General features: G+C 44.5%; 1 protein-coding gene across 1 annotated transcript in view; it reads left to right on the plus strand.

Annotated features, from left to right (window-relative positions):
• The first annotated feature begins 3431 nt into the window (after positions 1 to 3431).
• Positions 3432 to 24681, plus strand: part of DTD1 (D-aminoacyl-tRNA deacylase 1) — a 96757-nt gene continuing 75507 nt past the window's right edge. The window contains exons 1-4 of the mRNA XM_069954338.1: positions 3432 to 3567; positions 10350 to 10440; positions 10804 to 11039; positions 17706 to 17803. Of these exons, the coding sequence (XP_069810439.1) occupies positions 3525 to 3567; positions 10350 to 10440; positions 10804 to 11039; positions 17706 to 17803 (468 nt within the window). The 5' untranslated portion in view covers positions 3432 to 3524. The remainder of the gene's footprint in view (positions 3568 to 10349; positions 10441 to 10803; positions 11040 to 17705; positions 17804 to 24681) is intronic.

Consider the following 24681-nt stretch of genomic DNA (forward strand, 5'->3'; position numbering starts at 1 on the left):
ATGTTCACACGTGCTGGTCCACTGCAGATTTTATGCAGGATATTTTACTTTTTTTTTTTTTTTTTTTTTTTTTTTTTTTTTTTACAGAAACAGCGCCTCCCCTGCCCTCAGTCTGGCTGTGGTATTCAGTTAAATTAAAGTCAATGAGATTGTATCCAGAATCTTTATTAGCCTAAGGCACTATGGAAACAGGTGCAAGACACTACTTAGTAGATTCACTGAACCAGGCGCTCTGCCCGCCAGCAGTATCCGGAGAAACACAGGATTCTCTGCCTAGGAAAGTGCAGGGATAGTAATCACCGCTTGCACTGCAGAGGCTGCTGTGATCACAGCACTACTAAGAGCCAGCCTGCCTTAGGGCGGGTTCACACTACGGAATTCTCGCGGACAATGTCCGCGGAATTCCGTCAGCTGTCCGCCCGCACATCTGGGCGCCTTTCCGCCGGCTCCATAGACACCATTCTATGGGCCGGCGTATTCCGCTATACACTGAAAGAAGTGTCATGTCACTTCTTTCAGCGGATCACGGAATACGCCGGCCCATAGAATGGTGTCTATGGAGCCGGCGGAAAGGCGCCCAGATGTGCGGGCGGACAGCTGACGGAATTCCGCGGACATTGTCCGCGAGAATTCCGTAGTGTGAACCCGCCCTTAGGGTACAAACACACACACCGTGTACGCAGCAAATACGCAGCAGATTTGATGCTGTGTTCAGTTATTTAGATCTAATCTGCTGCGTATCTGCTGCGTATTGCAGCAGTAAATATGCTGCGTATATGGTTTGTGTGTTTGTACCCTTAGGCTGCATTCACACGTTCCGTGGACAAGAAATGCCTGTAACGGGCTCTCCCCCACCCGGACAGCATCTGTGATAATATGCTGGGAGCGGGGGAACTGTACAGATATGCGCCGTGCTGTAATAAATCAGCCGCGCGGCTCTGTCATTACAGCACGGCGCATATCTGTACAGTTCCCCCGCTCCCAGCATCTTATCACAGATGCTGCCCGGGTGGGGGAGAGTCCGTTACAGGCATTCCACATCTGCATTGCGTGAGGAACACGGAACGTGAAAATGCAGCCTTAGGGTGGGTTCAGGCTACGGAATTCTTGCAGATAAATTCTGCCGAATTCCATTGCCTGTATGCGCTCATGGCCGCTCGCCTCTCCCCCCGTGCCACAGACACCATTCTATGCACGGGTGGATTCTGCATTCCACCAAAAGAACTGACATGTAACTTCTTTCGGCGGATAGCGGAATCAGCCGGCCCATAGAATGGTGTCTATGGAGCCGGCGGAATTCTGTAGTCTGAACCCACCCTCAGGGCCTATTTACACAGAAAGATTATCTGCCAAAGATTTGAAGCCAAAGCCAGGAATGGATTTGAAAAGAGGAGAAATCTTAGACTTTCCTTTATGACCTGATCTGTTTATTGTTGGTTTCTGGCTTTGGCTTCAAATCTTTGGCAGATAATCTGTCCGATAATCTTTCTGTGTCCTTAAGGACAATTAGGGTGTCTTTTCACAGAGAGGTTTCAGTAGTTCTGTATTGGTAATCATTGCTTGATTGAGGGGCAGCCCTGCAGTTCTTGATACAATTGTTGGTGGCAGCACAGAGCCCTGTGTCCCCTCTTACTTTAGCTACTCTCTATGACAGGTCAAAAGTTTTTAGTTTTTTTTTTTAAAGCAACCAATACACTTAAAATGATCACTAACTTTTCATTTAAATTGTGCTCATTTGCGTTCCGGTGCGTTCACATGTACAGGATCTGCAGCAGATTTAAAGTTGCAGATTCAAACAAATCAAATCTGCTGCAGATCCTGTTCGTGTGGACGCACCCTAAATAGTATTTGTGACCACTATATAAAGGGTAGTGTACTTCCATTACATGTGGTTATTCCACTAAAACTGTGTGGAAAGTTTCAGCCACTAGGGGTCTCCCTTCCACTGACTGTGCTGATCACTGACCTATTCAAAAGTGACGGAATTCTCCGCCAGCCTCCCTATCATAATGACAGTCTATGGGAGGCTCGCGCGCCTCCTCTCCCCGCGCTGAAGAATAAACACGTCATTAGGACAGGGAGGCTGGCGGCCGCCGCAGAACTCTGCCACTTCTGCTCAGTGTGCACACAGCCTTAAAGGGGATCAGTGAACATATATACTAATGTTAAAGGGGTAATACTGCCATTGTTGAATATCCAGAACTTTTACTGGCAGGAAGCGAATAGAGTGCAGAGCTCACAGTCAGCAGATCGGTGGGAGTGCCAGGAGCTGAACCCAGTGATGACATGACCTGTCTTAAAGGGGTTGTCCAGCGCTTCAAAAACATGGCCACTTTTCCCACTATTGTTGTCTCCAGTTCAGGTGCAGTTTGCAATTAAAGGGGTAGTGCAGCAATTATTCACAGAATAACACACATTACAAAGTTATACAACTTTGTAATGTATGATATGTCTGTGAATCGCCCCCTTCCCGTGTCCCCCCATCCCCGCACGTGGACCCGGAAGTGTGGTGCATTATACATTACCTGATCTGTGTCGCCCGACCCCGTCCGCCATCTTCTTCAAAGACGTCATCTTCGGGAGGCCGGCTGACCCGCTCCTGCCAGGCCCCTTTGCCGCATCATAACTGTGCTCAGCCGCGATTGGCTGAGCACAGTTATGCTCAGCCAATCGCGGCTGAGCAGCTGATGACGCTGCAGAGGGGGGCCGGAATGCAGCGAGTCGGCCAGCCTCCCGAAGATTGCATCGGCAGAAGACGGGGGTCGATACGCGTCAGGTATGTATATTGCATCACACTTCCGGGTACACGGGAAGGGGGCGATTCCCAGACATAACAAAGTTGTATAACTTTGTAATGTGTGTTATTCTGTGAAAAATTGCTGAGCGCCGCCCCAATCTGGAGACAACAGTAGTGGGAAAATGGCCATGTTTTTGTAGCGCTGGATAACCCCTTTAAGGATAGACCATCAAATTGGCACTATAAGGGTATATTCACACTGAGTAAATCAGGTGGAATCCCGCCTGCCTCAGTGCGCCATAGCTGCCATGCCACTTCGCCTGATTTACTCAGTGGTAATATAACTTAAAGATGCCATTTTCAGGAATCATGGATGCACTACAGAATTTTTTTTTTTTTGTAAATGGCGGACAACGATTCCAGACATGATAAACAATCCTGAAAAACAAATGAGAGTGTGAATGAGGCCTTATAGTGCTTTTCATTCAGGTGTGTAGACCTGCAGTCAACCCCCTATGTTATGCATGATATGGATAATCACACACACAGATTCCCTACTATGTGAATGGGGGAATCTTAGATGAATAGGACATCAGCTCTTCCAGGTGAGAGTTCACGCTGCTGTCACTGTCAGTAAGTGCTATTCCCGAGGACAGTTCTACCAAGCTGTAACAATCCCCCTCAGCCACCAGAGGGCGCCAGAACACCAGGTTATTCGTACGGAGGTTCTGCAGAGTTGCTAGTGCGAGCCGACTGCTGCTTCCTCCTCCTCCCCAGTCAGGGCACAATGAGGGCGGTAATCCAGAGGGTGACCCAGGCCAGTGTGACCGGTAAGTGCCGAGCCCTGGTCGCCGCTGCTGCTGACAGGCGGAGTCCTGTCACTCGTGTGGTGGAGGGAAGGGACACGTAGTGCGGAGTCTCCTCCCCGAGCAGTGCGGCAGGAACCGGCTGCCCGGGAACTTCCTTCCTGTAGCCGCACGCTGAGCCGGCTGACGGCTCCGCTCACACACTGCGTTTCCTCTAACAATAAACGTCACCTGTTGTATTCGGTCTGATGTCTGCTCCTGAGAAAGCTGGGGACAACCAATGTGGACAAAACTATAGCTAGCTTCCCTACAGTGCTGCATATGACCTACCTCTCAGGAGCCTGGGAAAGCTGGGTGCTGTATAATCAGCCATAGCATACAGACCTTATTACAGCTGCCATTTGTCTATTAAAAGAATAGCAGGGAAGTCACAAGCTAAGCGCAGTCCCATGCAACCTGCATGGATGTGTTGCATGATGTACCGCAGCACCGTTCACTAACATCCTGCGACTAGCGGTGAACATGTGGGAGCGTGGTCATGGTCGCATTCATTGCTGCATGGGACACAGCCTAACCTTGCTATATTCACACATAAGGTATACGCTGCAGACTTTATGTTGTGTTTAGCTGTACGAAAAGAATAAATGTAAAGAAACATCTGAACACAGTATAAAAGCTGCAGCGTACATGCTACATGTGAACACTCCCTTAGGGTACAGTATCATTTAGTTAGGGCCCTTTAACATGTGGAGGTTTGTCGCTCATGAGCCACCACAAGTGAGATGAGTGCTCGTTTGCATTGACTTCACATGGCGTGAAATTCGGTGGCTGGGCTGCACAAGCGATTCTTGTATCGTTTGTGCAGCCATTGAAACTGATAGCAAGGATTACCATATATCTCCGATGTCAGTTTGCAGATCACACAGCAGTTGAATACTTACCTAGTGCGCTGGTGCTTGTGATCTGGCATCCTCTTCTCAGCCTCTCCTGTCCAGCCTTGTCTTCAGGCCTCACCTTCTGCTGTCAGTTATTCTGGAGGAGGCGGAGCCTTGAAGTCAGTGGCTGGATGGGAGAGCTGGAGAAGAGGATGCCGGATGGTAAGTATACACTGCCTGTGATCTGCAAACTGACAACACATATATGTGTATATCCATGCTGTCACTTTCCCTTATCATGCTCCTTACATCGCCTGTGTACACAGGAAGATATGTGACCGATGACGAGAAATTTTGAACCTGCTCTAAATAATCAGCCAAGGATCGTCCTCTTTGATAAGCTTTTTGTTATCACTTTTACACAGGCCGATTATCGGCCACAGGAGTGTTTCTAGCAATGGCCACTAATCAAACTTGTGTAAAAGGTCCTTAACTTTGATCAAATCCTGTATGTGAGAATGGACCCTTAAAGAGTTTTTTTTGTCTTAAAGGGAAACTATTATCAGGTTGGAAGCATGTAACCTGCTGATATGTTCCTGTAGCGCATGGGGTGCTGAGGTAAAGGTAAATTTCTTACTTTGACCCCCAGCTGCTGTTTTCATGAACTACGTAGTTTAACCCTTTAAGGACGTGGCCCATTTTCGTTTTTACGTTTTCGGTTTTTCCTCCTTGTGTTTAAAAGGTCATAGCACTTGCATTTTTCCACCTAGAAACCCACATGACCCCTTATTTTTTGCGTCACTAATTGTACTTTGCAATTACAGGCTGAATTTTTGCATAAAGTACACTGCGAAACCAGAAAAAAATTCAAAGTGTGGTGAAATTGAAAAAAAAAACGCATTTCTTTTATTTGGGGGAAATGTGTTTTTACGCCATTCGCCCTGGGGTAAAACTGACTTGTTATGCATGTTCCTCAAGTTGTTACGATTAAAACGATATATAACATGTATAACTTATATTGTATCTGATGGCCTGTAAAAAATTCAAACCGTTGTTAAAGGGAACCATTCACCCCGTGGCCCCCGTTAGAAACAGACAAACAGTTACATAAAGGTCAATATACTTACCATATCGCTCTCGGTCCCGTCCCGGATCTCGTTGTTGACACGGAGAAATCGCCGATTCTTCTTCTCCCGCCCATTATGGTAATGAGCTGAGATGAGTCCAACGTCCATAGGAAACGACGGACGAGTCCAACTTATTCATGAGGTCCTCTTCTCGTCGCCGCCCATCCACGCCTCCTGGAACTTGATTGACGTCTTCAGTCTTCAGTCTCCTCACGAATTCCCGCGCAGGCGCCGTTGCGAAGGTCTCGTCATCTCTTCTGCGCCTGCGCGGTAAACAGGATACGTGCTCGTGACGTTCCTGTGTACCGCGCATGCGCGAAGTCCAACACGTCGCTTCAGCTCTGACAATCGGCGCACGCGCAGTAAACATTGAAGCTGTGGAGCGGCTTCAATTGTGAACTGCGCATGCGCCGAAAACGACCGTCACGGCGCCTGCGCGGGATCCGGCGAGAAGAAAGAAGACGAGGAGGAAGAAGACCCGGCGTCAATCAAGTGTCGGAGGCGGGGAGAAGGCTGGACTTCGGGCCGGCGGCGCTCATTACCATAATGGGCGCGAGAAGAAGAATCGGCGATTTCTCCGTGTCAACAACGAGATCCGGGACGGGACCGGGAGCGATATGGTAAGTATATTGACCTTTATGTAACTGTTCGTCTGTTTCTAACGGGGGCCACGGGGTGAATGTTTCCCTTTAACCAATATACGTTCCTTAAAATCGCTCCATTCCCAGGCTTATAGCGCTTTTATCCTTTGGTCTATGGGGCTGTGTGAGGTGTCATTTTTTGCGCCATGATGTGATCTTTCTATCGGTACCTTGATTGCCCATATACGTCTTTTTGATCGCTTTTTATTACATTTTTTCTGGATTTGATGCGACCAAAAATGCGCAATTTTGCACTTTGGGATTTTTTTGCGCTGACGCCGTTTACCGTACGAGATCAGGAATGTGATTAATTAATAGTTCGGGCGATTACCCACGCGGCGATACCAAACATGTTTATTTATTTATTTATTTGTTTACTTTTATTTAAAACCTGGGAAAAGGGGGGTGATTCAGACTTTTATTAGGGGAGGGGGCTTTTTACTATTAACAACACTTTATTTATTTTTTTTACACATATACTAGAAGCCCCCCTGGGGGACTTCTAGTATATACACTTGGATCTCTCATTGAGATCTCTGCAGCATAGATATGCTGCAGAGATCCATGAGATCGGCACTCGTTTGCTTTCGGCTGCTGCAGCCGAAAACGAACGAGTGCCGAGCCGAGGACGGCGCCATCTTGGACGCGTCCCCGGCCGGCATCAGTAACGGAGATCGCTCCTCCGGGACAAGGTCCCGGAGGAGCGATCTCCCCCACTAGACCCCAGGGAAACGTTGCCTCCGGTAACCGGAGGCAGCTGTCAACTTTGACAGCTGCCTCCGATTAGCTAATTAGCGGGCACGGCGATCAGACCGTGCCCGCTAATAGCAGCGGTCCCGGGCTACTCGCGGCACCCGGGATCGCGGCACTTTAAAGCGGGGCCGCCGCGCTTTGAAGTGCAAATGCGGACATATGACGTACCGGTACGTCATATGTCCTTAAGAGGTTAAAGGAGAAGTCCGGCCAAAACTATTTTTTAATATGTTATTACTTATGGAAAGTTAGACAAATTTCTAATGTACATTAATTATGGGAAATGCACATATAGGGCTATTTCCCTTAATTTAGTAGATCAGGGAGACTTCAGATTCTCAGAAATTCTGTGATGTCACGAATCGGGGGTGTAATTACAATGGAGTGTCCAGAAGGGGGCGCACTATATATAGAAGTCAATGAGTACCATTGACTTCTATATAATGCGCCCCTGCTGGACACTCCATTGGAATTACAATGGATGTGTATGCGAATGTAATATACAGTATGTTTTTGATTGAATACATTTATGGAATACTTTGGGGAGCAAGTGTCCTTGTAATCAGTCAGTACATTTGGAGAGATAAATGTGAACAGCGCTCCAATGTGTGGGGTCTGCAAGACTTGGGTGAGTGCAGGGGAGTAATAGGAGGACTCTCACCTGGTGTGGTTGTGCAAATGCAAGGCACAACTCTCAATGCTCACATGTGTGTGGACCGCAGCCACTCCCAGAAACCAAACAGGTATTACCAGAAACATAAAACCTCCACTCCAACCACTGGGTAAAATCAGGCGCTGGTCCAAGATAGGAAAAAATTCCAAAATGGAGATAAAAAAGTATGTTTATTTATTAAAACACAGTGTTTTAATAAATATACATACTTTTTTATCTCCATTTTGGAATTTTTTCCTATCTTGGACCAGCGCCCGATTTTACCCAGTGGTTGGAGTGGAGGTTTTATGTTTCTAGTACATTTGGAGGGCACCGAGCAGGGAGGGAGAGAGGTGCATCTACCTCCCCCCTCCCTCCCTGCTCGGTGCTGCTGTCATACATACACACTGTACTACTCCCCCATCATTTGCTCATAGTATGAGCAGATAATGGGGGAGTAGTACCATGGCCGATCTCCATGGTAAGCCAATGGAACCGCCACTCCCCGCCGCTGCTCTGGACTACTACTCCCATCAACTGCTCATAGCATGAGCAGGTGATGGGAGGTAGTAGCTTGGTTATCGCTACTTCAACCCTATCCCATGGCTGACTCCCTGCCCACCCGATCACACATACCAGCTCCCGGTGCTTCCCCTCTTCCACACTGGCCGGCCGGGAACACCAGGAAGCATCAGGAGCCGGTATGTGTGATCGGGCGGGCGGGGAGTGAGCCATGGGATAGGGTTGAAGTTTGGCCGGATCCAGGAAGAAGGAGGAGGAGGGGCTGTGATGAGTGGCTCCCCTCCTGCGCGGCATCAGCAGCATCAGCCATATAATAGCGATAGTCCAGAGTGGCGGCGGACGGGTGGTGGCAGGGAGCGGCGGTTCGGCAGGCTTACCATGGAGATCGGCCATGGTACTACTCCTCCATTATCTGCTCATACTATGAGCAAATGATGGGGGAGTAGTACAGTGTGTATGTATGGCAGCAGCACCGAGCAGGGAGGGAGGGGGGAGGTAGATGCACCTCTCTCCCTCCCTGCTCGGTGCCCTCCAAATGTACTGACTGATTACATTTATGGAATACTATGGGGAGCAAGTGTCCTTGCTCGACAAAGTATTCCATAAATGTATTCAAAAACATACTATATATTACATTCACATACACATCCATTGTAATTCCAATGGAGTGTCCAGCAGGGGCGCACTATATATAGAAGTCAATGGTGCTCATTGACTTCTATATATATATATATATATATAATATATATATATATATATATATATATATATATATATATATTTATATATATAGTGCGCCCCCTGTTGGACACTCCATTGTAATTACCCCCTCGGTTCAGGACGTCACAGAATTTCAGAGAATCTGAAGTCTCCCTGACCTACTAAATTAAGGGAAATAGCCCTATATGTGCATTTCCCATAATTAATGTACATTAGAAATTTGTCTAACTTTCCGTAAGTAATATTAAAAATAGTTTTGGCCTAATGAACCTGCTGATATGCCGCAGAAGTTCTTTACCTGATGACTGCACAGCTGGTAATGATTCCTCTCTTCTCCCCAGCAGTCTGTAGATTGCCCCTATGCTAACCAGGGGCTTAGGAGCATTTGGGGCGTCACCCGACGGCCCGGAGCACCAGCTCAGCCCGCCCAGTCTGTCCCCTCCTGTGCCGCTCACTATGCGTATATGAATAGGCATAGTTGGCGGCCCAGAGCAACCCCCTCCCGTGCTGCCCATCCAGCCCTCTCCCGTGCCGCTCACTATGGGGCACTAGAGGGGTGGACTGGGCGGGCCAAGCTGCTGCTCTAGGCGGTCGGGTGACGCCCCAAATGCTCCTAAACCCCTGTTTAGCATAGGGGAAATCTACAGACTGCTGGGGAGAAGAGAGGAATCATTACCAGCTGTGCAGTCATCAGGTAAAGAAATTCTGCGGCATATCAGCAGGTTCTCTGGGCTAAACTTGCTGAATGTGGCTCTTTATGGTGCGTTTACACGGAACGATTTTTGTTGGAATTTTCGCAATAACGATGGCATTTGAGTGATAATCGGCCTGTGTAAACACAGCGAACGATCAAGCTACGAGCGAGATATCGTTCATTTTGATCTTTCAACATGTTCTCAAATCGTTATTCGCTAAAAATTCACAGATGGCTTCATGTAAACAGTCATTCAAAGATTCACCCTATGTGTGAGATGGGCTTAAGCGATCTTAAAAACGATCGCAATAACAATTTTTCTAACGATTTATTCGTCTAAACGCTGATTATTGTAAAAAACAAATTGTTGCTTCAAAATCGTTAAACGATCGATTGGGCGAATTATCCATTCGAGTAAACTGACCATTAATCCGTATGATTTTGGTGCACTGGGATTACTACCACCCGCAGTGCACCCATCCAGCCCACCCCTTCTAATATATATTCATCTGCAGTGATCAGTGCTGGAGTGACATCACTGTGGAGCACCGGATGAATAGTCATTAGAGGTGGGCCGGCCTCTCAGAGAGTTTGTGAGCAAGGAAAGTTCGCCAAAACGGGTCAATCAAGTGTTTTTGTTTGTTCCTCTGTACCGCCCTGACGGAAATAAAGAAATCGTAATTTTACTCCATTCAAGGTGCTGGACTACATGTTTTCTGCTGTAGTGTAGCAGGTGTACGTGAGATTTCAGTGGATACATAATAGTGAGGCTTCACAGTAACGCTGCGTGTAGCTGTAACCATATATATGTGTTTCCTTTAGTGGGTGAAGAACAGATCAGTTCCATCGGACGTGGTATCTGTGTGTTGTTGGGAATTTCGGTGGAAGATACACAGAAGGATGTAGACTATATGTAAGTATTTTCTACTATATTACATATTACCTGTCCAGGCATGATGGGAATTGTAGTTTTGCAATAGCTGGAGGGTCGAAGGTTCCCCATCCCTGTTCTATATGTAAAAGGAGCAATTTCACTAAACTGGTGCAGAAGGAAAGCAGGTCAGATGCCAAAAGCAACCAAATTATAGATGTGTTCTGGATTTACTATATGATATGCATACAGAACACTGATTCCTTTGGATAAGGATCATTTAGGATATATTCGTCTTGCTTCTCACGCCTGTCAGTATATGTTGTAGCTATTCACTGACTCAGTTTTCTATGTAAACTATTTATTAACAAATACATTACAAATGCCATCTATTTGTTTCTTCAGGATCAGGAAGATTCTGAACCTCCGGATATTCGAGGATGACAGCGGTAAACACTGGTCCAAAAGCGTCATGGACAAGCAGTATGAAGTACTGTGTGTCAGCCAGTTCACCTTACAGTGTATCCTGAAAGGAAACAAGCCCGACTACCACATGGCCATGCCGTCTGAGCAAGCCGAACCCTTTTATAATGACTTCTTGCAGCAGATGAGAAAGGCCTACAAACCAGAGCTCATCAAAGGTAAGAGTCATGATTTCTCTATTCAGAACATAATGATGGGGATTAATAAAAACAGTAAAAGTAAAGATCCCCATACACCTTCAATAACTGATGGTGAAACAATCGTTCAGCCACTGGTTGTCTCTTCTGTCCCTCTGGCCCACATCATCCCCATAAACTGGAATGTTTAGCATGGCTGAGCGTTCATGTGTTCTCTATGGGGAGATGGAGGTTAGGCCTCAGCAAGAGAGCTCTGACTGCAGCTTACCTCTTCCAGAATAAAGGGGTCAAGAGGTGGCTTTCCATCATGCCAGATCCCGAGTCCCATACACTCCATAACGTCAGCCAAACCCGCCGCCGTGAGCATTAGGAACGGCTGACAAAAGTTCAAGGTGTATAGAGCACCTTAGGATCAGTAGAGCCCATCTTATAAAAGATTTCTTGGTGGTCTCTCCTCTCAAAAATGCTTGTTATTTTTGGTGGACAGTACCGTAGGGGCGGGGCTTAACAACTATCGCCCCCTATTTTTCTACCTACATCACAGCCTAGGCCCCGCCCCTCTGATCTGGCAGTCACAGAGGTGGCGGGGCCTATGCTTCAAGACTGGCCCATGGCACTGTAGAGCGGGCTGGGCAAGGGATATACGTCCGTCCGTACGTGAAGCCCACCCATACGACACTGTCCACCAACCATAACATGCATTTTAGGGGAGAAACCACCAAGGAATCCTTTATACAGTAATATATGAAATGTCCAGAATATCAGTTTAAGAATGGTGCTGAGAACTGCTCATATGGAAAGTGGGGACAATATCACTTAAAGGGTCTGTTACATTGGGCAATTATTGGCTGAATAGGTAATAGAGCTAGGGATCAGTCATCAATGAACAAATCCTTTTACCCTCTAATTGAGTTGCTTGGACCTGTCACAAAATCATCTGTCATTGACTGGACATTTGGTGTTATGGGTATTGTGGGGTTGGGGCCGAATCCCCTCAGGACTGTGCCTTTAAATGATCCAGCCAGGGCTGCACGATTACTGTGCTGTGTAATAGGCTCTGTAGGCTGTACAAGGTCGCCACTGGTCTATAGCATAGTTTGGGGCATGTAATACAGCCCTAATACTATATAACAACAGATTATCCCAGTCATTGACTTAAAGGGATTATAATTTCTAAAAGGTGACAGCCTTTTTGTTAGTGCTTTTTACACAGGCTGACTTATCAGCCAAATGAATATTCTGATAACTGACCTATGTAAATGTGTGCCATGAAAATAATGTTGATCGAGTCAATGATCTGCGCTCATTTCGGCCATACATTGGTCCCTTTAATAAAAGGACCATTAGAATTGGTCATCAATAATAAAATCAGTGTGGGTCTGACTCCCCACCAATCAGCTGTTTTGAGAGGCTGCAAGTCTGTTTGTGCTTGAAAACTTCATACTGTCTGTAACAGGAGTACAAGGTAAGGCGGCTGCATCCTGTTCATTTGAATAGCACAGCGTTGCTGGACCTTGCACTGCACCTATAAGTAATGCAGCATTTGCAAGTACATTGCAGCTTCTTCAAACAAAACACATAAAAGTAACCTATCCCAACATATAGGAGCATATAGCTGCCAGTAAAGCTTCCTCCACTCAGTCCTGACATATATGCAGATCTTCTGCCTTTAGGACTTTCAACTATATGCATTGGTTATCTTCCTCCTTTGCGCTGGTCCAACACTGTTAGGCTCTATTCATACGTCCTGTTCATGTCCTTAATTGCGGATCCGCAATAATATAGGACCAATGTATTTCAATGGACCTATACACACATCCGTGTTGTGTACTGGGCTGCAATCCGTTCCGCAAAAAAAAAAGGACAGACCCTAGTACGGACAGTAACTGACACATCCAATACAACTCTATGGGGTCTGTATTTTACTGAAGCAATACGGATGCAATACGGATGCAATACGGATGCAATACGGACTGAATTTGCGGATTGTATACTGACTGAAATTTGCGGATTGGAAAAATATACTGACGTGTGAATAGACCCTTAGTCCGTGTAATCTCCGGCATGATTTTACAATGAAGTATTTTTGCATACAGTTCATTGAGATGTTTGTGTCACAAATTCCTAGAAGACGTCTCAGATTCTGTATGCAGCCCAATTGTTTGCAATATAAAGAATGTAAAAGCCTTGTTTCCATTGCTGCTATATCCTCAGCTGTGCCCAGTGCCTGGTCTTCTCAGAAACCTGGTAAAGTATGAGAGTATGAGTATCATTTTATCACTTCGTGTATACAGCATGTGTATGTGGGAGGTCAGTAATGTAAGACCTGTCATCCATCACTGTACACCGTCCCCTATATGTGCTGATGCTGCACTTGTGATGTGACATTCATGTGCTCATTATTTTCTAGGATATTTTGTGCTGTAGCTTACAGCAGCTCTGTATAAATAGACACCCAATTTATTTGTGGAAGCGGTAAACACTGGGATATCCAGGTCTCCTCTCTGCCCCCTGCCCCCATACATGTAATAGGCAGCAAGAAATGTCCTATATACCAGTAATGTCAGAGTCTAAATAGAATGTTATAACCATATAACCACATCAGTGCAGGAAATGTAGAGATTTTTTCATGTATAGTTGTTTTATACACCAATTCTTACTGCTTTAATCGAAGGACAGATCTGAAAAATCTGTATCAGCCAGCAGTTCCTTTGATATGAATACATTTACTGATATGGCACGTGTCCCTTGGCCCTATTCATTCCTATGGAGCCACTGGAAGTAGCCCAGTACAGCACTTGGTTCTTTCTGGCGGCTCCATAGGAATGAATTGGCTGTATTCATAACAAAGGAAAGGCCGATAAGAAGGTGAGGGGGTGTGCAAGTGTTGACCTGTCATGTCATCGCTCACTTGCTCTTTGCTCTGTGCTTGCTGTCATTGCTATTAAACACACCAACATTGAGCTGGGGAGCAGGGGGAGGGGCTGCAAGGACAATCTTTTGGGGTGGCCCATAGAAGGGAGTGGCAGCCAGCAGACCGTCACTAGCGTTATCGTGATTTTAATTCTTATTTTAAAACAACATTCAGCCAACATTGTGCTTGCCGGCTGATTGTTGCCTTTCAACATGAGCTATTACACAAAACGATTGTCGGCCAAGCATAGCCGATAATCGTTTTGTATAATAGTACTCTAAGTCTTTCCTTTATGACCTGTTCTCTGTTTGTAGTCTGTTCCTGGCTTTGGCTTCAGATATCTGTCTGTGTAAACAAGGCATTAGACAGCATAACTACACTAACTATACTGAAACTGAGGAGCCTTGAAAAGTCTATTGAGGAAACTGTAACCTCCCCCCACTTTGGTTATTGGCCAGTTTGGTAGAATTTTGCAACAGTCCAAATGAATTTATTATTCTATATGCAGCAAAAAAAACTGTGGCTTTCAAAAAAAATAAAAAAAAATAGAATGTAATTGTTAATATATGCTCAACTAAGCGTAGCCTGATCTCACAACCTGACAATTGCTTTCTAATTTTTCAGTCCAGATTGTAATAGATCTATAGGATGCCATAGCACCTGCATTTAGGTGACGTCCATGATAACCTGCGCAATCATTCAGATTTAGGCTGCAGGAGAAACACTGTGTATTATTTGCCGCAGGAACATCTTGTCTTTTGGATTTCTCCAGTATTTCACTGATTGCAATTTTCCCCGGGATTACTGTATTTCTGCTCTCGATGCTCTTGAGTCTAATTTTTGTTAGCAGAGTTACTATTCATACAGCTGATTACTGATGAGACGCTCGCTGATGGCTGGATGGCAGCATTTGATTAGTGAAAAACATTTTCACGCTGAAATAAAACCCCATTGAATCAGGTGCAGTTCAGATCCAACAATACGAACGTTTAATCAATTTTTGTCTGTTAATAAATTGTAGACGAGAGACTCCTATAACCTGAGATGGAAAGAAGTCGTCATTTAGTATTATTTATAAAGTCGGTTGAGCATAAGAATGCTGGAGGTAGGAAAAATTATTGTCTCTGGGGATTGGCTGAATTACCATGCTGTTGTATTCGCCCGAGATTACTGTACAGTGCACTGTTATTTCCTTTGTTCCTTTGGATTTGTCTGTCCCAGCCAATGGAGTCCCAGACTGCACTGGAGCTTTAATGGTTAAAATGTAGAAATTTCTTGTAACTAAAATGGCTTCTGTCATTGTGAAAAACTTTGACAAGTCAAAGATTTTGATTAGTCAAGGACTTTAAATCTTTTTATAGGAGTCTATTTAAAGCGACTCTGCACCCACAATCTGACCCCCCTAAACCGCATGTACCGTCAGATAGCTGCTTTTAATCCAAGATCTGTCCTGGGGTCCGTTCGGCAGGTGGGGTCAGTTCAGCAGGTGATGCATTTATTGTACACGTACAGGATCTGCGCCAGATTTGATGGCGCAGATTTGAATCTGCAGCAGATTAAATGACCCAGAGTTATGTTGCATTGAATCTGCAACTTCAAATCTGCGCCATCAAATCTGCTGCAGATCCTGTACGTGTGAATGCAGCGCTTTGTCAAATTGGCATGGCCTAGAGGGTCTGTTCCCTAGCCCTGTGACGGCCCTCCATCACTACTCATCATTAGGAACACCCCTGGCCAGGATTTCTCCTAATCACCACCTGTCTAAACACTGCATATGTGCAATGTTTAGACAAGTAATGATTAGACGAGATTCTATCTAGGGGCATTCCTAATGATGAGGAAGGCGGTGCAGGCCTAGGGCACAGACACTCTAGGCCACGCTAATTTGACACATGGCTGCAAGTTTAAAAGATGTTTTTTTAGGACAATAACTGCATCACCTGCCGAACAAACCCCAGGACAGATCTTGGATTAAAAGCAGCTTTCGAATGGTACAAATGTCTTGGGGGGCAGATTGTGGGTACAGAGTCGCTTTAAACGGATGATGCATTTGTTTAATACAGATCCGCTTTACAGTATAAATGCATCTGTGATGAATGGGGTCTAGATGTGACTGAGCCCTAACTTTATGTTTAAGGCTTTTTTTTTGCACAGGGTGATGTAATTTTTATTGGTTTTGTTCTGCGGTAGGTAGTATTTGCTTTTTTTTCTCCTTTTGTTTTTTTTTGGGGGGGAAGTGAGATTAAAAAAAAAAACAGCTAATTTGTGCATTCAATACTTTTTAATAACCTGAACATTTCCACATGCGGCAATAGTCTGAAAGAGACTGCTGCGGGGGCTTCTAACCACACTCATGCTGTATTTACTATTGACTGCTGCATCCAGGGGGTTAAATGGATGGAATAGAGGTAATTCTGATGCCACTCACTTACGCTAGCAGGCTCCACTCCTGGGCCCATATACTTCCCCTTAAACCACACTCCCATGCATTCTCCAGTAGCCCTGCAGTGTTGCCTTGGTTGACCTGTAACATTGCATGCTCATCTGTAAATGCGTGGTGCATGGTTTCAGCCACATGTGTTCCTCGGCATCTGGGAACACGGCTTTAGGCTTCTCCCCATCCAGGCAACGTGGTTAATAGGTTCTCCCCTATTTGTATTATTTTCTTTTTTTTCCAAACTTTCATCTTCGGCTTTCTGTTAATTTGGGTAGTTATACAATCGCCTCATAGCTGATCCAGTTATGTGTATCAGCCGATCATGCTGCTTAGCTGATGGATTAACCCTTTTGATAAATATCCCTGACATTTACAGTACGGTGTGCATTAAAGTGTACACTCCACATGTTTAAACCCAGTATTCCCAGTATTTCTTCAGTATCTTGGCCTTTCCTAGTTCTTTTGTTCTTATTTTCAGTCCACTTGGTTTATTCTTGTCAAGTTCTCAATTTTACAGTCGCTGCTGTTTCTCCCAGTTTCATTTTCTTCTTAGATCAGTACTGCTCAGCTTGGGCTTTTGTCTCTTGGTCCAAATGTCTAATGTTCTTAAAGGGGTTATCCAGCGCTACAAAAACATGGCCACTTTCCCCCTACTGTTGTCTCCCGTTTGGGTGGGGTTTTGAAACTCAGTTCCATTGAAGTAAATGGAGCTTAATTGCAAACCGCACCTGAACTGGAGACAACAGTAGGGGGAAAAGTGCCCATGTTTTTGTAGCGCTGGATAACCTCTTTAAAGATAAAGGCCATTAAAGGGGTTATCTAGGGCTTCAAAAACATGGCCACTTTCTTCCAGAGGCAGCAGCACTCTTGTCTCTAGTTTAGGTGTAGGTTTTGCAATGGAGCTAAAATGCAAACCACACCTGAACTGTAAACATGAGTCATGTTGTCTTTGGAAGAAAGTGGCCATGTTTTTGTAGCACTGGATAACCCTTTCAATTTAACTCTTGCTATGCTATAGCGTGTTGAATAACTGTGCCAAGTTCTTTCTTTAGCCTTCCACATATTATAGTGCAGTACAACTTTTAGACACTAGATGGCAATATAGAACAATGAAATAATAATGAAAGTTAGCACTTTACTCACGGTAGATAATTACTTTTTATAGCAATGTTAACTTGAATTCTATGTTAACTATAAATTTCTACATTTGTTTTACATGGTCAAATCTACGCTTTTCTTTTGAAAAAAATTAACTATATATAATTTCCCTAATAGTTTATGAGCAGAAGAATGGCTTTCCTGAGAAAATGTAACAGAATATTTTACTTGTTTTCAGATGGAAAATTTGGAGCGTACATGCAAGTACACATACAGAATGATGGCCCAGTTACAATAGAGTTGGAGCCCCCAGCTTCAACAGCTGACCCCAAACATGTGAGTACCTGGCTGGGAATGAATGGGAGTGATTGTTAATTCAACACAATTATTGTTATGCTCCATTACGGAAGAAAAGTACAGCTCTGGAAAAAATTAAGAAACCAGCCATTCCATTTCATCACTGATGCACAAGATTCTACGTATTGAGGTGCTGACTGGGTAATTGCCTGAACCAAATCTTATTTTATGAGCAGTAATAGAAAACCCAGTCCTGTGGTCATCATTATTCTCTTGTTTTAGAACCAGCTGGATGGCAAAAGCAGTCTTAATAGTACCTAAAATTTAAATCTAATTGAAAAAAAAATAACTATAGAGCTAAAAAGAAAAGTCCTGAGTGAAAGTTATAATTCTGGCATTACTGGCAGAGGGATACAGGGAGCGTTAGGTTGATTCCATCTTTAAAATTTCAAAGACAGAGTTTTAGAAGAACAAGGTCAAGCAGCAAACATTGGGGACTACAAAGCTACAGAATGGCAGAGGGCAGAAACAACTCGATTGACTATGATGATCGTCTTTTCATTCCAGTCTGACTTAGCAACCGCAGGATGACATCAGGTAACCCACAAAATAAATGGCAAATGGAAGCTGAGATGAAATGCACGGCAAGGAAGGTTAGAAAGAGACTTCTAGAGGAAAGGCTCAAGTCACACAAAGCTAGAAAGAAACCATTCAAAGTAAAGAAGAGCCAGACTGAAGTTTGCAAAAGTTATCCTAAGGCTAGATTCACACGTAACAGATGCGCAGCAGATTTTTCGCAGCGTGAAATCCACTGCGGATCCATTACGTGTGAATCTAGCCTTAAAGGTGTTATCCAGCGCTACAAAAACATGGCTACTTTTCCCCCTCTCTTGTGTCCAGGTTGGATGGGGTTTCAAACTCAGTTCCATTGAAGTGAATGGTGCTTAATTGCAAACCACACCTGAACTGGAGACAAGAGAGAGGGAAAAGTGGCCATGTTTTTGTAGCGCTGGATAACCCCTTTAAACCATCTATCTTCCTTCCGCTCTGACAATGTTCCTCAACTCTGATTCTTTTTTTCAGCAGGGCAATGCCCCATTTCACACTACCAGGTCAGGCAAGGTGTGTATGAAAACCACCTGATAATAACCTTGGTATGGCCAGCCTAATCTCCAGACCTGAAAGCGATTGTGTACTGCTGGACGTGCTCCTAAACGCCCGGTACCATTCTGTTGTGTTCATTAATGCATGCCTGGTCCTGGGGTCTATCTGTCTCCTGGTGCCAGTATTTGGGCTAAATACAACTTTTATTTCAGTGTTGCGGTGTCAATAAAGTGGGGCCTAGAGGGTCTGTTTCCTAGGCCTGCAGCGCCTTTCTCCCCACCTTTCTTCCGTCGTCACTCCTTTGGGGTGGATATTCATCTTTGTCAGGCCTAGGAGCGGATGCTCTAGGCCTTGCCTCATTGAAACTTTGCTGCTAGAATAAAAGTCGTTTTTTAGCATAAGAAAACATACTTATAGGCTGGGTTCACACTACGTATATTTCAGTCAGTATTGTGGTCCTCATATTGCAACCAAAACCAGGAGTGGATTAAAACACACAGAAAGGATCTGTTCACAAAATGTTGAAATTGAGTGGATGGCCGCCATTTAATGGCAAATATTTGCTGTTATTTTAAAACATTGGCTGTTATATTGAAATAATGGCAGTTATTTACTGTTATATGGCGGCCATCCCCTCAATCTCACCATTGTGTGAACAGAGCCTTTCTGTGTTTTTAATCCACTCCTGGTTTTGGTTGCAATATGAGGACCACAATACTGACTGAAATATACGTAGTGTGAACCCAGCCTCAAATCGTAAAACTAGAAACTGGTCCCTTACTTTTTTCCAGAGCTGTATATGGGTGCTGCAATAAAACGTGCCAAATAAAATCAATAGCTGAAGAGGCCTATGGAATAATCAAATTATTGAGGGCTGATGTATAAATCTTAGTACATGTAGATTTTGGTATAGTAAAATACAGTAAATAGACATCTGGTATCATTCAGATATATTCCCCCCCCCCCCCCCCCCCCAATTGATCAGTTTGCTATTCCCTAACCTATTGATGGGAATAACAACTTTACATGGAAATTCCCCTTTGAGTCCCATATTTGCAGTTGGGGAAGATAAAACAACCTGCAGTCAGATAAATAGTTTAGGTTTCATAATGTGATCTGGTTGAGAGTGCCTGATCAATAACTACTGTGGGGTAAATGACCATTGACTGGACGCGGCCATTGTCTAATCTGTGATGAGATCAGTATTATCATTACAATCTCACAGTCAAAAAGAAGGAATCCAACTGGATTTCTGTAATTTCCAAAGCATCTGTTTTTTTTCTTTTTATTCCTTGTGAACAGTATGTAACTATCTGGACGGCTAGACTGTGCGGACTACAATAAGATCACTTGCATGTTCACAGCAGCAGATGCCTAAGCTGGTGTTATGGGCAGTGGCGGTCTTTGGCACCAAGCACACCAAGCGATTGCTTGGGGCCCCCAACATCCAGGGGGGCCCCACACCCCGCTCTTGTTCTCAAGACCACTGGACAGGGCCGCTGCCCCGCTCGCTGCTGCCATCTGAACTGTAACTATTAGCACTCGTAATGAGCGCTCATAGTTACATGCAGCAGCACTGACAGGGCGGGAGACATTGGCCCCCTTCCTGTCAGTCACTCTTGTGGTCGCAGGAAGTGTTTTCCCTGCGGTCACAAGTGGCAGGTTTGTTCTTGTGGTGCCGGCGCTCCAGTGAAATCACTGGAGCATCGGCGCCAGGACAAGGGGAGTGCGGCCTCTTGTGATCGCAGGGAAAACCCTTCCTGCGGCCACAAGAGTGAAGAGAAGAGGAGACGCCCAGATCCAGGTGAGTATAAGTGTTTATTTTATTGTGTTATATACTATATGGGAGGGGGAGCACACAGGGGTCTTTTTAACTGGGGGAGTGCATATCGGGGGTCTATATAAATGGGGGGAGCACACAGGGGGGCTATATAACAGGGGGAGCACACAGGGGGGCTATAGACTACTGGGGCTTCACAGAGGGGTCTATATACTACTGGGGGCAGCACACAGGGGGTCTATATACTACTTGGGGCAGCAGAATGGGGTCTATATACAACTTGGAGAGCACACAGGTTGTCTATATCCAAGTGGGGGAGCACACAGGGGGTCTATATAATACTGGTGGGGCACACAGGGGGTCTATATACTACTGGGGGAACATACAGGGGGTCTATATACTACTTGTGAGGCACACAGGTGGTCTATATATAACTGGGGGAGCACACAGGGGTCTGTATACTATATAATACTATATATACTATGCTATATACTACTGGGTGAGCACACAGGGGTCTATATACTACTGGTGGGGCACAGAGGGGGTCTATATACTACTGGGGGAACATACAGGGGGTCTATATACTACTTGTGAGGCACACAGGTGGTCTATATAATACTGGTGGGGCACACAGGGGGTCTATATACTCCTGGGGGAACCACACAGGGGGTTGATATACTACTGGAGGAGCACACAGGGGTCTATATCCAAGTGGGGGAGCACACAGGACGTCTATATCCAAGTGGGGGAGCACACAGGGGGGCTAAATACCCCTGAGGGAGCACACAGGGGGCCTATATACTAGTGGGGGAGCACACGGGGTATATACAACTGGGGGCAGCACACAGGGGGTCTATATACAACTGGGGCAGCACACAGGAGGTCTATATACTTCTGGGGGAGCACACGGGGGGCTATATAAAACTGGAGGAACACACAGGGGTCTATATACTACTGGGGGAAGCAAACGAGGGGTATATACTATTGGGGGCAGCACACAAGGAGTATATATTACTGGCGGTAGCGCACAAGGGGTATATACTACTGGGGGCAACACACAGCAGTCTATTGTTTTGGAACGCGTGTCGAGGGGGGCCCCAGACATAACTTCGCTTGGGGCCCCAGAAATGCCAAGACCGCCCCTGGTTATGGGCACAGTGACCTGACCACTAGTGTGCTGTGTGTCTTACAGTCAATGTTATGTGGGTATGGGGAAAATGTCAGCATTGCAGCGGAGTCGCAGAACAGTAGAAACCTTCTACATCAGGGATGGGGAACCTTCGTCCCTCCAGCTGTAGCAAAACTACAATTCCTATCATGCCTGGGCAGCCGAAGCTGGAGGGCCGAAGGGTCCCCATCCCTGCTCTACATACACAGCACAGTAACCCCAGCACCAGCATTATGTTACTTAGAGCCAGTTCACATGGAGTAAAACTGGCGGAATTCCACGGCAGAACTCTCCGCAGTGGAATCCCACCAGCCAGTGTCAAACTGGCAGTCTATGACTGACATGTCAATTCTTCTGCGCCGAGAGTGGATGTGCACAAGCCTCCCATAGACTGCCAGTATGATACGGAGGCTGTCCAGTTTTACTCCATGTGAACTGGACCTTATACCACTTAGTATTCAGTCTGGTGTCTATGACAATAAGTGAGAATAAATGTAGTTATAATTAGTGGGTTATAATTCAGTTGAGGAGCAATATAAGGAGTTACTGACAGAATGACATAAATGGACTGGAAACTCCTGAGACAGAAGAGCAGTTACCAATGTAATTGCATTACCAGGGATCGTCATGGCTCTGTTGGAAGCGACGCACGTGTCCTTGTGTTACTTTTGTGTCTTTTATCTTTATTAACTGATTGAGGTTTTGTGTCTCTGCAGTTATCCTTACTAAGAAATATCACTACGTCTACGCCCTAGCCCTGGCTCTTGAATACAGCTTGATGTCTAGCTGTATGTATAAGGGTAGACAGGTGCCTGGGTCGCAGAGATGGTTAGTCTACTTAGAACTATAAACACACATATATATTTGGAGCCAATCAGATACCTCCCGGATGCAGGGGTCAACTTTTGCTTAGTACTATAGATAGATAGATGTGTGTGTGTGTGTGTGTGTGTATAGGTATATATATATATATATATATATATATATATATATATATATATATATATATATATTATTTTTTTTTTTTTTTTTTTTATTTTTTTTATATATATATATATATACATAATCTATAACCTGATAATCTTTATACCATTTAGTTTACTTTACATTGTGTACTTCCAAATATATATACATATATTCCAAGTAAATATGCGTATATATGTATTTTAGTGGATTTAATGATATATATGCATCTGAGACTGCTTACCAGCAGAGGGCAGTAGTGGTGCACATTGTAATTGTATGTGTGGAAGCCCTGTGTACCATATTCTTCCTCCTTCTGAACATTTGTCCTAAAAAAAAAAAAATATATTAACTTTTCTGTAATTGTCAGAATATATTACTAAAAGTAGCAAAACTGGTTTACCTTTTTTTTGTACACAAAGCACTGAATCACATCCGCCTGCAAACAGATGAGACGACACTCTTCTGCTACAGTACCCATTGAAATCATAGATGAAACAAGTAAAGCAACTTGTTTCTGTGCCATCATCACATGCAACCCACAGGACTACAGTAGTGCTGTCAATTGCTATGGTATCTTGTAACCTTAGACAACCCTCTTTTATATTCTGTGTTAAGGCAAGTACACTCAATGGTCCCTTTGCTAGAGAATTCCATGTAGTAGCATGTTGGACTTTGGCTGCCCTTCAGAACCACAGCAGTTTATTATAGGATAGATTCCACTAGGTGCTGAAATTATTCTACAGAATTATCGCTTCCTAGATGAAGGGATTAAAGAGGTTGTCCTGGGGAATGTTAAACTTTGAATACTTTCTCCCTGTGGAATAAAACAGCAAAGTTTAAAGAGGCACTGTCGAAAAAATATTTTAAGAAATCAATAGGGGTTGTGATCACAAGCAGTTATGCAGTATACTCTATTTTTGAAAAGTTTTCTATGTTTAAATTCATGTTATACATACGTCCACTAGGTGTCTCCCTTCCTTTCAAACTGTAGGTCATGCTCCCTCTCTGCCGATATTTGGTTTTTTCTCTGTTCAAAAAAAAGTCTTCACTGCACTAAATTTTACAGCTACTGTGCATCCACATTAAGTAGCAGAGAATCCTGGGGGTGTCCGCATTGTATGGTCAGCTCTCCTGCCACACAGCACCAAAACCTCTGTAACCACCAGTGACATTATACTGACTGAATTGCTGAATTACAAAGAGCATTGTCTCCTGGTAAGCTGCAGAAATGATAATAGAATTAGCAGAAATTAATAATATAATTAGCCTAAGTTAATTGCCTTCAGTTCATCTACAACCTGCATGATGGACAGGTATCTCTCCTTGTGTGAATGTGCAAACAACTGGGACTTGTGTTTTGTCTCTTTCTTTTTTTGGTCTCTTTTTGCAGAACTACTATTCTAATAACGCCTGGACAGCCAAAGCTTTGGCTGTCGAAGCATGAAGGGAATTGTGTTTGATACTTGTGTCTTACACAGTTGCACCACTTCCATTATACTTATCCATTATTTGTTTTATACAAAGTTGATGCTAAAATCACTTGTGGATCATGAAGTGAGATAAAGTGTATAAGACAGATACTATTTAGCTTTAAAACTGCCTCAAAAAGCATATGAGGCAATAGCTAGTGTATTTAAGTGTTACTCATGCTGATAAATTGCACACTGCCATCAGGATTGCACCAGACTGAACCATTGTGAGATGCTTAGTTGTGGAGTGGATGAAAAAGTAATGAAATTGTCCGTCATCAACACTGTTTTGTTGCTCATTGAGTCTGTTGAGCTTTGCATAATCCCCTTATTAATGTGCTTTGGTACGTGACCCATCTGCTTCTTTTAGAGTACCTTGATCAGATGTCAGCTGTCAGTGCCCCTCATTACAGCCGCGTGTATTTCTGCT

The sequence above is a fragment of the Dendropsophus ebraccatus genome, chromosome 15 (genome assembly GCF_027789765.1).
Source record: "Dendropsophus ebraccatus isolate aDenEbr1 chromosome 15, aDenEbr1.pat, whole genome shotgun sequence".
Lineage (NCBI taxonomy): Eukaryota > Metazoa > Chordata > Amphibia > Anura > Hylidae > Dendropsophus > Dendropsophus ebraccatus.